This window comes from Hoplias malabaricus, chromosome 8 (genome assembly GCF_029633855.1).
Source record: "Hoplias malabaricus isolate fHopMal1 chromosome 8, fHopMal1.hap1, whole genome shotgun sequence".
Lineage (NCBI taxonomy): Eukaryota > Metazoa > Chordata > Actinopteri > Characiformes > Erythrinidae > Hoplias > Hoplias malabaricus.
The window spans coordinates 37,903,475-37,918,095 of record NC_089807.1 but is presented as its reverse complement, the minus strand read 5'-3'; the positions used below and the strand labels follow the sequence as shown (position 1 = coordinate 37,918,095).

The 14,621-nt window shown below is 37.6% G+C and overlaps 1 protein-coding gene across 2 annotated transcripts; it reads left to right on the top strand.

The window, feature by feature from the left end:
* The first annotated feature begins 329 nt into the window (after window positions 1-329).
* Window positions 330-1,997, top strand: LOC136706173 (GTPase IMAP family member 7-like). 2 transcript variants are annotated; one of them, XM_066680130.1, is made up of 3 exons: window positions 330-409; window positions 569-751; window positions 854-1,997. In XM_066680130.1, exons 1-3 carry the CDS (start codon window positions 397-399, stop codon window positions 1,270-1,272), a joined length of 615 nt encoding a protein of 204 aa, XP_066536227.1. In that variant the 5' UTR covers window positions 330-396; the 3' UTR covers window positions 1,273-1,997. The 2 variants fall into 2 exon arrangements, with proteins under 2 accessions (XP_066536227.1, XP_066536226.1); XM_066680129.1 differs by having other exon boundaries at window positions 569-1,997.
* Window positions 1,998-14,621: the final 12,624 nt, after the last annotated feature.

The following is a 14,621-nucleotide window of genomic DNA, read 5'->3' as shown; positions in this document are numbered from 1 at the left end:
TATTTCAGTAAAGACATTAAACTCAATAGAAGAAACATGAACAAACTGTTTTACTGCAGAAGAGTCTGGAGTCATTAATGAAGTCATTTAAGAAAAAAAAATCTCTGCTATATTAAAATTACGTTTGAATAACTGTTAAAACAACATCAGGCACTCACCTAAAGTCAGCTCAGAAACAGACAGAGGAGGAAGTATCATGAGTTTTTATAGCTCTAAGGAAGAATTCAGGAATTCAAGTATCCAATCATGAAAGAGAACGTCAAACAGGAGGCGTCACCAGCTGAACAGGGTCCTATAAAATCCCAGAAGATTTTATAAAACGAATTCATGTGAAAAATTCATATTTAAACAACTCTAAAAGCAGAAACTTCCAACAATACCCTCAGTGCGACAGTCATGGCATCCTTTGGTGAGTGTTTTTTAAATATTCATATATAAATTGAAGGCCATTTATTTTCAGCAGAACATCAGTTAAATATAAACATAAACTGAAACAATAAAGCAGAATAATATAAAGCAGGTAAATTAATGTTACATGATGACTATTATTTTTTGTTTAATTTTACAGGCAGTGCACCATGGCGTTTAGTCCTACTGGGCAAGACAGGGGTTGGTAAAAGTTCTGTAGGTAACACCATTCTGGGTGAGAATGTATTCAAGTCTGAGTCCAGAGCCACATCTGTTACATCTACTTGCTCAAATAAAACAAGAGAAATCAACGGTCAGGAAATTACAGTCATTGATACCCCAGGTCTGTATGACACAAAAATGTCTAATGAAGATATAATAAAGGAGACTGTGAAAGGGGTTCGGATGGCAGCTCCTGGCCCACACGCCTTTCTTCTTGTTATAGCTGTGGGGCGTTTCACTGAAGAGGAGAAAGACACTGTGAGGAACTTTCAGCAGGTCTTTGGTAAGGGAGTGCACAAGCACATGATTGTGTTGTTCACTCGTGGAGATGATCTCGAGAATGACGACAAGACCATTGAAGACTACATTGAAGAAGCTGGACCTGAAATGCGAGAGTTGATCTCTGCATGTGGAGGGAGATATCATCTATTAAACAACAGGAAGAGGGATGACAACACTCAAGTGAAAGACCTCTTCAGCAAGATTTACAACATGCTGAGTCTTAACAAACACACCTACTACAACTATGACCTGTTTACACAGACAGTGGCGAGAGAAAAATGGGAAAGAATAATAGCTGAACTGGAGGCGAAACTGAAGGAAATACAAAGAAATAACAAAAGTCGATGTACTATACTGTAGTGAAGAACTTGTGATGAAATCATTAGAAATCATCATTACATAAAGAAGAGCACAGAAAAGATAAAGAGATATACATTCTCACAAACAATTTCCATAAATTAGGTTGTTATTGTATATGCTTATCATTTTACTTTTCTTTAATTATTCAGTAATTTGTTTTTATTTATTTATTTTTATTTTAATAATTTTTTTTTGCTTTTTTTAAATGGGAAATTCAACAGAAAAAAATGTTGAAAATGATGTACTGTCTAAATATATATTCTTAATATATATTCTACTATTCATATACGATTGTTCACCTTTTTATTTGTAGATTTTTGTTGTTATTTCAGTAAATAAATGTACCACTGCACATATGGGGTATTGACATCCAGGGAGAAATTCTGATTGTGTAAATAACATTGTTCTTGTTGAAATCATTAAATAAACCTAGTCCCACATTTGCAGAAGTAGCTCTTTCTGTCCTACTCCAGGACCTGCTTAGTTTTCAGAAACATTATAACTGCCTTTAGAGAAAGAATGATTACACACATTATATATAAAAAAATAATAATTATATTTAAAAAAATGTTTTGTCCTGAAATTTTGAATCTACTTTTTTTATTGAATGCCATGTTCTCTCTGCACCCAGCACTGAGGACTACTGTATGCACTTCACACATCGACTAAACTAAAATGATCTACATCAGTAACAAAGATGTTCATATGCTGAAGGTCTGAATGATGTACACAAGCAATAAAAGTCTATGTCAAAGAACTGACCTCTGACAGTGTTTTTGTGGAGAAATACAGAATGGGCAATTGTCACGCGCACTTTTCCTGTTCCCCTTACATTATGTCTCAGATTACTCCCCAAGTCCCAGACATCCAAATATTTTTTTCTGTCAGCTCATTTGATAATATCTACCCTCCAACTTGTCCAAGGATGTCTCTGTCGGCCAGAGGCACCTCAGAGTGGGTGGGACAACTTGACCCTAAAACTTTCCCTAACCATAATCTAATGAGGAGAAAGGAGCAAATAGACTTGCAGTGGGCTTGCAGAACTGAGGACCCTGCTAAAAGCTAGGAACACTGCTCTCAGACTCAGGGACCAACTGGCCTACAAGAGAGTGAGGACTGACCTGAGAAGGGGCATCATAAAAGCCAAGCACAAATACCAACTGCGCATCCAGGAGTACTTCAACCAAAATAACTCCTGGACCAGGTGGTGTCACTGTACGTATTGTCAAGGTCTGCGCAGACCAGCTGTCACGAGTTTTCACCACAATTTTCAGCCTCTCCCTGCAACAATCTGCCGTTCCCACCTGCCTTAAATCAGCCACCATATTCCCAGTGGCAAAGAAAAACACAGTGATCTGCCTAAATGATTCTGCCCAGTCGCCCTAACTCCTATCATCTCTAAATGCTTTCAGAGACTCATTATCCCTCATATCCGATCTGCCATCCCAGCTGAATTTGACCAAAGTCAGTTTGCCTACAGGACGAACAGGTCAGCAGAGGATGCTGTCATCACAACTCTCAACTCAGCCCTCACTAATTTAGAACAGAAAAAAAAAATATGTAAGTATACTATTTGTGGACTTTAGTTCAGCCTTTAATACAGTTATTCCACAAAATCTTGTCAAAAAACTGGCGATCTGGGCCTGGGCAGTTCACTGTGCTTATTGATATTGGACTTCCTGAGCAATAGACCCCAATACGTCAGGATGGAAGACCGCACGTCCCCAACTCTCATCTTGAACACAGGCACCCCACAGGGATGTGTCCCCAGCCCCCTCCTCTACTCACTCTTCATATATGACTGCTCCCCCATTCACACCTCCAAAAACATCATCAAGTTTGCTGATGACACCACCATTGTATGACTGATTACAAACAACAATGAGTCAGCCTACAGGGAGGAGGTCCGGCACTTGACAGTATGCTGTAGTAATAATAACCTGGAGTTGAACCCTAATAAAACCAATGAGCTGGTTGTGGATTTCAGAAGATCCACTCGCACTGAGACCACGGCACTCCACATCAATGGAGTGGAGGTTGATAGAGTGGAGAACTTTAAGTTCCTTGGAGTACACATCTCTGCTGACCTCACCTGGGCTTTCAACACCTGATGCCAAGTGCGGAAGGCACAACAGAGACTCTGCTTCCTTAGGAAGCTGAAGCACTCCCACCTCCCACAACACTTGTTGGTGAACTTTTACAGAGCCACCATTGAAAGCCTCCTGACATACTGCTGCACAGTTTGGTTCACCAGATGTACAGCACGGGACAGGAGAGTCCTGCAGTGAGTGGTTAGAGAAGCAGAAAAAATTACAGGTACTTCACTACCTCCACTCAGTGACATTTACAACAGCCGACTCCAGAAAAAAGCTATCTGCATTTCAATGGACACTACTCACCCTGGAAATGTTTTAACATTGATCTTAAACATATTTTCTCAGCGACAATAAAGCTATTCTATTCTATTTTAAGTTCAGTCTTCAAGCACAATGAGCAGTGTACCCCTCCAGGCCTGCAAAGCTGGTGTTAGAGCAGCCAACACTGCTGTGTAACACTGACAGAAATGGTTAGAGACTTAGCCACAGAGCTTCAGACTCATAAATCCAACACATTCACTCTTTAAGATTAATATATCTGAATTATTCTTAATAATTACATTTGGTAAAAAGATTTATATAACAGTTCACTGAGTGTTTTTAAGGAACGAAAATAAACATTTCATAGGCTCTATTTAAGATTGCTTATGTGGTCTAAGCCCGTATGCATTAGACCACGACCCTAAAATGGTTTAAGCAGCAAAGAAGATGATGATGATGATGATGATCATGATGATGTATATATTAGGAAATATTACTGCTTAGAAGACTAGACATTACTGTGCTGCTAATATCTATTTAGACCCTGTAATGACATGTGAGTTACATTTAGTCTCTTCTAACTGATTAAGCTGATGTGGCAACTAACTTGAGAAGGAATGCATACTTTTGCGTATTTATGAATTCAACTACATTTTTATTTTAATATTGCAAAGTAAATTGTGATTATCGTCCAGAATTCATCACACAGCTCAGTTATCAACGAGTCACGGTCAAGCATCATTCTTTAACATAATGTCACCTGTAGCAACAGGTCAAACTCAACCACACTGTTTACTAAATAGTTCTTCTGACTCCTACAAAACTCCAATCAAAAACAAAACTAAAACTCCTAGCTAGGAACTTTTAGTGTTTCTTTTAGTTTCTTACTTTGAACTCCTAATGATCAGATGTGATTTTTTTTGTGGATACGGCCCCAGGTTTAGATGCTCTTTTATTACAGAATAATGTTATATTTACCTTTCTTCTGGACTTGACCTAAACAAAGGTCTTCTGCTCTGTAAGGTTCTTTTTTATTTGCTTTGTACATGTCGTCAATCTTCTGCAGCAACTCTACTTGTCTCTGATCGTTGGTGTCTCTGTTATTGAATGCGTGAAATCTGATCTTGTTCCTGTGCACAAATTCACTGAGGTCTTTATTCTCCTTAATAAAAGTTTCAGTAGTTGTGTCTTCCAGAGCATCCTTTTGAGTGAAGATAATGAATGTGTGTTTTGTGGCCTTCTGCCCCAGGAGATAATGAACATGCTGCATGGTTTTCTTTATTGCTGGACTGAAGCGGTCAACAGGCGTCACTAAGATAATGACATGGGGTTGAAAATTAGATACAGATTCAGTGATGGTTTTCTTGATTTCCTCTGGATTTTCATCAAAGCCTGGAGTGTCTATCAGCTGCAGACTCAGTCCAGCAGTGGTGTATTTGTAAACGTCACCTTCAATATGCACACCTTTTCCCTGAAGAGTCCTGATACTTGAGGTCTTTCCTACTCTCGCCGTTCCAAGGAATAAGACTCGGATAGCTGTCTGGGATTTTCTTACATCAGTGGCATACATTATGTCATTATTACATTATTTCATCTTTCTTCTTTACCTCTGTCCCTTTCAGCTCAGACGGGGTGTTGACATGATGGTCCATTATGTCCTCTAATCTCTTCACTAACTGCTGAGATTTCACCTTTGTTGTTTTCAAATCATTAGCAGAATCATTGTTGTGAGTGGAATCAGCCATTGCATCTTAGTGGAACACAATCACAGAGTATGAAGATAAAGATCCTGATAAAACATGGGTTTCAGCTGCTTAACAGGCTCTAATTTATATCAAATTGTGAAAGTCCAAAATTTGTAATAATTTCTCTAATGAAATTATTTATCCCAAATCAACACGACTTTAAACAGAGAAATAAGAAAAGCACTGTTTCAGTAAAAGCATTAAGCCCAACAGAAGAAATATGAACAAACTGTTTTACTGCATATGTGTGTGGAGTCATTAATGAAGTAAGTTACACCAAAACTGATTATATTCTATATTAAAATTAAGTTTGCATAACTGATAAAACAACATCACAGCTTAGAAACAGTACCCTGAAAGTTTTTATAGCTCTAAAGCTCCGCATACTGTTAGAAACAGCAGATCCTACCGTTTCTAAAAATAGCGGTATGGGAGTACTACACCTAAAACAAGCCGATCCTTCAAAATCTGTGTTTGATTTTGCTCTCATAACTGATAGTATTGCAATCATAATTCATTCCTCTGCTCAAAACATGAACGACGATGTTTACTTTCAGTTTCGTTTTGAGTCACATGGCGGCAACCCACTCCGGGCAGGAAAAAATTCAGCAAAAAAAATACTCCCATTATTTTATTAATAGTCTTTCAAAGTTTTTGGAGATTTCACATCAAATAACTTTGTATTAGATCACCAAATATAAACTAAAAAGCTTAAATATGTTATTTTTCATTTTGAGTATTCTAAATAAACAATATTTAGAATATTTATCATTAGAATAACTATTGTTACTATTATAAGCAGCTGAGTCAATTGCCAATGCACCAACATTATTTTTATTAGTTGAGATATTGTCCATATTGACCCTGAACTAAATGCCTGAAAGTCTGGGCCTGATGTGACTCTCATTTACTCATTTATTTTGTTACAGTAATATGCCATGTAATAAATTATCATCATCATGCTTATGTTTCCAACTAACAGACACCTCAGACTAACAATTTCTGCAAAATATCTGAGGTGGGAATATGTTTTGAAGGCTGTACATTGAGAAATATGTAAAAAACAACAGGCGCTTGGTAAAAATGTAGTCAGAACATGGCCAGTTTCAAGAAAATATCAAATATCAGTTAGCATTTAAACCTCAGGTGATTACATATTTGAGTAGCCAAGGGTCTTTAGAAAAGAAAATAACATATTGAATATGTCTATGTCAGTCAATTATTTTTTAAATGCAACTGAAAGAGGCACTGATCAAAAACAGAGAAAAATCACATTAAATACACCTAGCGTTCTAAGGAGGCATCATTGGCTGTGCAGGTTCCTATAAAGGTTTTCTAATTCATATGAAAAACTCATACTACAAACAACTGTAAAACAAACCTCCAACAACACCATCATTGCAACAGTCATGGCATCCTTTGGTGAGTGTGTTTTAAATATTTAAATATAATTTGAAGGCAGTTTATTTTCAGCAGGACATCAGTTAAAAATAAACATAAATTGAAACAATAAAGAAGAAGAATATAAACCAGGTAAATTAACATTATAGTATGACTATTATTTTTTGTTTCTATTTTACAGGCAGTGCACCATAGCATTTAGCTTAAATAGCTTAGCTTAAAGTCTAAGTCACCTCCTTAGTCCATGAGACGTTACTGAAGTGTATAACAAAGCCTGGTTCTTTAAGAATTTATTTAAATGTATCAGGTCCAAGTTCTTCTGAGTTTAGTTAAGTTCAAGTCAAGTCCTAAAGGGTGAGAGAAGGTTAAGTTACATTACCCTCTAACATAAGAGCTATTTACAAATCTACATAGGGTAGCACAGTTTATGTTGTGCTAATTGTGGCCCTGGGACTATATACTGGTTTGGTGATAAACAAATGAAAAAAAAGCATATCAATTTAAATGTTTCATTAAAGAGATGCATTACAGGAACATGCTCATGATTCTTAATTGACTGTTTCACTGGGAACAAAGAAACATCGTTTCAAAATATAACAGTAATAATTTAATCCACAATTCATTGTATGTAACAATATATGTAACGAGATAATGAAGCATTAATAAAATGGAATGGAACATTCATTTTGCTGTCACTGTCAATGTTCTGGTTTCCAGAACTCTTTAAACAGCAATTCTATATAAAAATGGTTACTGGCAATTGCAAAGAGACAGGGGCTCCTGTGTAATTCAGTTATGACAAAAGGTATATGTATCCAATTTTTTACTAATGCACTACACGTAAAAATATAAATAGAATTGTTGTTTTTCAGTTGAAGCATTAATAAAATGCAATGGAACATTCATTTTGCTGTCACTGTCAATGTTCTTGTTTCCAGAACTCTTTAAACAGTTAGGAGTTTTGTGTCAGAGCGAAAAAAAAAAATCTTCAAAACAGAATACATTTCTAAATGTTGATATGTTATTTAGACTAAAGGAGCTTCTAAATAATTTGGGGTTTGACTTAGATAAAAAGGCGAGAAGAAGTACAGACTGATCCTCAAGGTAAGATGACCAGTGATTGAAAAGACTTACATTACCGGTATGAACTCACTTCAGTCCTGTTCACGTCATTTGAGTATTAAAGAATAACATTCTGTCAGTTATCAGATGCACATTTCACATATTTCACAGGCAACTGTGCATTCTTTTGTTCAGAACGTCTTAACACAAGCACAGATAAACATTCTTCCTACAATTATCTTCCTTTTGAACAGCACTGATACTTATCTGTGTTTTATTGACTTAAAAATATAAAAAAGGTTTGATGAGAATGTGCAGGGATGTGCCTAAGAGACACAAGGGAACAAGACAATTCACACACAATACAAAAAAAAAATTGAATTAAATAACAACAAAAAGGACAATAACAAAGATAAAGATGACATTTCCTTTGATGAACAGAAAAGACGTACAAATAGCAAATAGAAAATGAAATAGAAAGTGAAAAATAAAAGTAAAATAAAAACATTAAAATAAAAACAGAAACAAGGCAGGGTTTCCCAAAGTTTTATTATACTATGATTATCTTTAAATGTAGAGTGATCATTACATGAGAAACTTGCTATATCATTTCAGATGATGTCAGGACTAAAAAGCTTTTGGGAAGCTGTGCCTTGGACAAGTATAGATGTACAAAAACAGATTAAATAAAGCACGCAGTATGAGTGCACTATATAAAAATGGTTACTGGCAATTGCAAAGAGACAGGGGCTCCTGTGTAATTCAGTTATGACAAAAGGTATATGTATCCAATTTTTTACTAATGCACTACACGTAAAAATATAAATAGAATTGTTGTTTTTCAGTTTTAGATGCGTTACAGATTTCCAACATGATATGCTGAGATTTCTGAGTGTAGCATCAATGCTACCGTCCTGCATGCCATACTACATTCCCTGCTTTGGTGCTCTGTACGCGTGAAGGTCAGATGTGTAAGATTTCCTTAGATGTGCATTCTCCTCACATAGTTTAGAAGCTTGATAATATCAAGAAATACCATGAGTTTTGATAAGTTTCTGTAAAGTTGAACTGGCTGGAGATGTTTCTAACTGACTATAAACATCAAATTATATTTTTTACATATTTTTTCAGATTGTGCTTTTTACAGAAGTTTTAAAACCTTTTATAATAATGAAGAATATATTCAGCAGTGACAGCTCTTCTTTAATTATTCCAGTTTCAGTCAATGCAGTGTAATTATTTATACTTGCAATATAATAAAATGGCAACTGTGTATTTGTCCAAATGTTCAGGATTTGTAATATCTAAGAAAGGTATGTCAAAAATGTTTCCCTTTGAACAAATTAATTAGTCCAAAATGATCTTTCATTAACAACTTTAAAATGATTTTCACTTTTAGTGTAAAGTTAGTTCTGTGAAGATTTTTTTTCCCAAAAATTAGAATAAATGTTTCTTAAAAGAAATTCCAAATAAAGATCTCAGAGAAGTTGTGACGGATACATTTTAAATCCTGCCTTTGACAAGTGTTGGATTTGAAGATTCCTTTTGTAAATTGTGAAATTAAATGATCCCTCATAAAAAGGAACACACCTCAAGGATTGGGCTTGTAACTCATTCAAATACATAGTCACTCATTCATGGTTAAGTACAGTACCTAAAGGTGTACTATTTTTTAATATATTAGCACCCTCTTGTGGAGAAATCGCTACAGGTGAGTATGTATGTGCTAAACCCCTTGATGAGCCCATGAGGTCGGTCACATCTATTAATTGAAATTATTCACAGATGTAAAATATAATATCACATATCACAATATCACATAGGGCCCAGCTCACTCTCATTCCTACCAGCAACCACAACATTTTTGCCACTATCTGGTAGTATATTGTGTTCTGCACTAATTGTGAAAAACTGCACCTATCACATTTACACAGTAGAGTGTGCCATCTCAACAGTTATTCAAAAATCTTGAGGCATTGATATTAAGTGCATGAATCTCCTGGCTGTGCGTGTCTATAGTTCACAATAGTCTTTTAACTATAACCTTCAGACGCCATATATATTTATTATACTTCCACATTACGAGTAAAGAATACCACATGGTTTCCAAAGTGGCAGGTTCTTTGTCGAGAGTGTTTTGGGACTGAGATTCATCCAGGAATTTTGAGCAAAGACAAAAAAACACCAAGTCATGTACAGGATATTTATTTTATTATTTTTATATAATTATTATTGGAGGAATGTACACGGAGAGTGCTCTGTATTATAAGCCTACTCTTGCATCATGGATCAGTTTAAACACCCACAGCTACTCACTATTTCTGGAAAATCAGAGAACATTGAAGGAAATGACCCTGAATTAAAAAAGCGGTTACAGATAATGAATGAATGAAGGAAATGTGTGTAAAATGTCCACATGTACATGACCGCAAGTGGTGCTGAGAGTAAAACGGTAAAGATAAAGATAGCTGTCTTGTTGAATTCACTGGAGACAGATGCTTTACAAGTGTATTATCCATTACTTATTCCACATGAAGAGGGTGAAGAGACAATACATGATACACTGCTTATCAAACAAGAATGTGGTGTTTGAAAGACACCAGTTTTGGGCTCATGCTATGGCTGATTCTATTAGATACATATATTACAGAGCTTAACAAAATAGCAAAGATTGCTAGTTTGGTGAATCAGAAACAGACATGATAGGAGATAAAATTGTAGCACTTTAGAAAACTACCACACTTATAAAAGTCTTTAAATTACTTACACGTTTTAAATAATGATTTATTAATTAGGTTGAAAAGTCATTAAAATAACTTAAAACACATTGATAGAATGGGCAACAGTGACCGGTAGTTTGTCAAATAGTGAACCCACATCCCTTTACACCGTTAAACCTCAGATTCTATGGATACTCATCTCATCTCATCTCATTTTCTTTTCCGCTTCTCCATTTCAGGGTCACGGTGGCAACAGGGCGAGCAAAGAAGCCCAGACGTCTCTGTCCCTTGCAACATCCACCAATTCCTCCTGGGGAACCCCAAGGCGTTCCCAGGACAGCCGGGAGATATAATCCCTCCAACGTGTCCTGGGTCTACCCCGGGGCCTCCTTCCAGTTGGACGTGCCTGGTATACCTCCAGTGGGAGGCGTCCAGGAGGCACCCTGATCAAATGCCCAAACCACCTCAACTGACTCCTCTCAATGCGAAGGAGCAGCGACTCTACTCTGAGCTCCTCCCTAGTCACTGAGCTCCTCACCCGATCATGGAGAGTACGCCCAGCGACCCATCGAAGAAAGCTCATTTCGGCCGCTTGTATCCGCGATCTTGTTCTTTCGGTCATTACCCAGAGCTCATGACCATAGGTGAGAGTGGGGACATAGACTGACCGGTAAATTGAAAGCTTTGCTTTATGGCTCAGCTCTCTCTTCACCACAACGGTGCGGTACAATGACCGCATAACTGCAGACCCTGCACCTATCCTACGGTCAATCTCACCATCCCTCTTCCCATCACTCGTGAACAAGAACCCGACATACTTGAACTCCTTCACTTGTGGCAGGTTCTCACCCCTTACCTGAAGGGATGCCATCTGTTTCCGGGAGATAACCATGGCCTCAGATTTGGTATTGCTGATCTGCATACCGACCGCTTCACACTCGGCTGCAAACTGCTCAAGTGAACGCTGAAGGCCTCCGTGCGAAGAAGCCAGAAGAACAACATCGTCCGCAAAAAGCAGAGATGCCACCTCCTGAGCTCCTCGACGGAAGCCCTCCTGCCCCAGGCTACGCCGCGCCACCCTGTCCATGAATATCAGGAACAGGAGTGGAGATAAGGCACAGCCCTGACGGAGTCTAATGCCCACACTGAAAAAGCTTGACTTACCACCAAGGATGCGAACACAACCCAAACTCTGAGAGTACAAGGACCGTACGGCTCGCCGGAGTGACGCTGGCACCCCATACTCCCGGAGCACCACCCACAGAATCTCTCGGGGAACACGATCATATGCCTTCTCCAAATCTACAAAGCATGTGTAGAGTGGAGTAGCAAATTCCCACGCCCCCTCAATCATCTGTGCAAAAGTAAAGAGTTGGTCCATAGTTCCACGGCCAGGACGAAATCCGCATTGTTCCTCCAAAATCCTAGGTTCGACTATCGTATGGATTTTCCTTTCCAGCACCTTGGCATAGACTTTCCCCGGGAGGCTGAGAAGTGTAATGCCACGATAATTCGCACACTTTCTCCGGTCCCCTTTTTTGATAATAAGAACCGAGTACCTTCAGTAACTCTGGGCGAATCTCATCCACTCCTGGAGCTATGCCACTGCAAAACTTTTTCACCACTGTTGTAGAAAACAATCTTATTACTTTGTGTTAGTGGACAAATATCCTTAAATTATTAGTTTAAATTAGAAAGTATAATTACATATACATTGTATGAGAACTTGTATCTTATATGTACTCATATGAATGATTAACCAGTATTTTAACCATGCATTTAAACAGTTTAGAATCTGCACACTAACTGGCATGTTGACTCAGTATTAGCACCTTTCTAAATTCTTAGACCTCTAACATTGAACAGATCTGCACTTAGGCTTGTAGTATAAATTACAAGTGTTAGTTAGGACAGTTGAACTTTAGGGCATCTCAGTGACCTTAAGTCCATTAGTGACTCCTCTGAATCTTGGTGACAGAAAAGGAGTGTGGGAAACAAAACCTACAGTGTCAGAAGGGTATGATGAGTGTTTTGGGGTCACAGGTGCATGGGAAACCTGCACGCGAGAAACATGAGTACTAACATGTCTTATTATGCATATTAATATATGTTAATCAGCCAGAAACGCCTTGCCAGCAGGGTATACGTCATATCAGTTATAAAACTGTGGAGTCAGATGTGAAGAGTCAGAACTCTACTGGGAAGGCTATTAGACTTTTTCATGTATTAGTTCTCTTGGATCCAATAAATACTTTGATTTGCTTTGAACTTCACTCGACTGGTTTTTGCAAAGCTCCCGGAACGAGCACGTGTGTGGGGGTGTATTTTGGACCTTTTGGATATGTTTAAATTTTAATTATTTTGAGAACGGTCCAAAATAACATTTTTAATCTTCAATTGGTGACCCCGACGTGCGGGAAGCTGGTGACTTTGGACGGCTTCGGATTTCCTTTCCACTCGCGGTCGCAATGAAATAAGGTGGGTGCAGACCCTGTTTATTCAAATTCTGCATATTGGACTTATTAAATTGGAAGTGGTGAGGAGGTCCGACGGCGGTCCAGAGTGGGGTATTGAGCAAATCAATTTATTTTAAATATGTTTATATAATTTGTTATTGGTTTATACATTTGGGGTTGTTTGGTTATGGAATTTAAAATATAATAGATGGATGTTGGTTTCCCATCTTTCAAAACTGAGTAGTGGCGTCCTCCACTCGGAACCTGACGAGGTATCGAGTTAATTGCCCGGTCGGAAAGGCCGTCCGAGAGGGGTGGTTCCCTCTGAAGTTGTTCCCGCAGGTTAAGTATATTAATATTTGCGGACGTTGTACCCGCGAGCGGAAGTTGTCCCCGCGAATTAATAAAAAAATAGGTGCGGAAGTTGTCCCCGCGAATTAATTAAAAAAAATAGCAGCGGAAGTTGTCCCCGCGAAATAATTAAAAATAAAAAGAGTTTGTTGTGTATTTTAATGAAATTTAATTGTGTATTCATGTTTTATGTCAGTTCTGAGAGCTTGTGTTATTCTTAGAGGCTGTTATATGACTGTCGTGTATGTTTTTGCTCGCTAGAGGGCGATAGAGGATTGCATAAACTGGTTGATTTTTTAATAAGAGCGCCTGCTCAAATTTAAAAATTCAGTTTCTTTCTTTTTGGGGTTTATTTGCATATGTTGGTCACTTTGACTTCTTGTGGTAATATAAATAGTATTTCGTTTCCTGCTTATTGTTCTAAGAATCTTATTTTCCGGTTCACTTTGCATTTTTTGACTGTGGTAGTTTGTGTTCCATTTTATTTTCTGCCTCGGTTTGAATTTTTCGTTCATCATAACATATTTTGTAACCTGCTTGCTATTTCAGTAGTTCTCAAAAGTTTGTTTTCGCTTGTTATAATATATCTTGTGATTTCACTGTGGCTTGTGGACTGTTGAGTGTGTCTGGAAACTTGTTTTTGTTCCTAAAATATAGTCGTTGGTTTAATTCTGTGTTGTGAGATTTTAGTCCTGCTTTTCTTGCTTTTTCCATTTACTACAAATTTTATTTCATATATTGGCGTGTTATTTGCTTCTGACTAATAAGCTTTTTTATGGTCCGTGGGTCGGTTTCATACTTCATGTAAATTAGGCTTGACTTGCTTTTAAATTCAATACTGTGTTTGAAGACAAACTTATGTTTTCTATCCACCTGTGAAATTATTCACAGGGCTGAGGTGGTCCTGCTTTTATTGGCTGTGTTTCAGAACCTGACTTTAAAACTTAGATTTTTTTCTCTTCTTTTCTATATATCGTCCGAGGTTGCGTGGGTGCTGGGAAACTGTTTTAGTTCACTCTGAATTGTGATGAAACCTTGGGGTGATAATTGATTTGCAATTAAGGGGTGAACTAGAACGAAGACCCATTCAGGTAAGGTCCAATTTTTTAATCAGCTTCTTACAGACACTATGGCTACTCCTAGAGACTTGCATAATGAATTAAACGCCATTTACGGTGTGGGGAATTAGGAATGGAAACCGTTTGTACAACAAATTGACATAATAACTGAGGGATTAAAACTGGGAGAAAAACATTT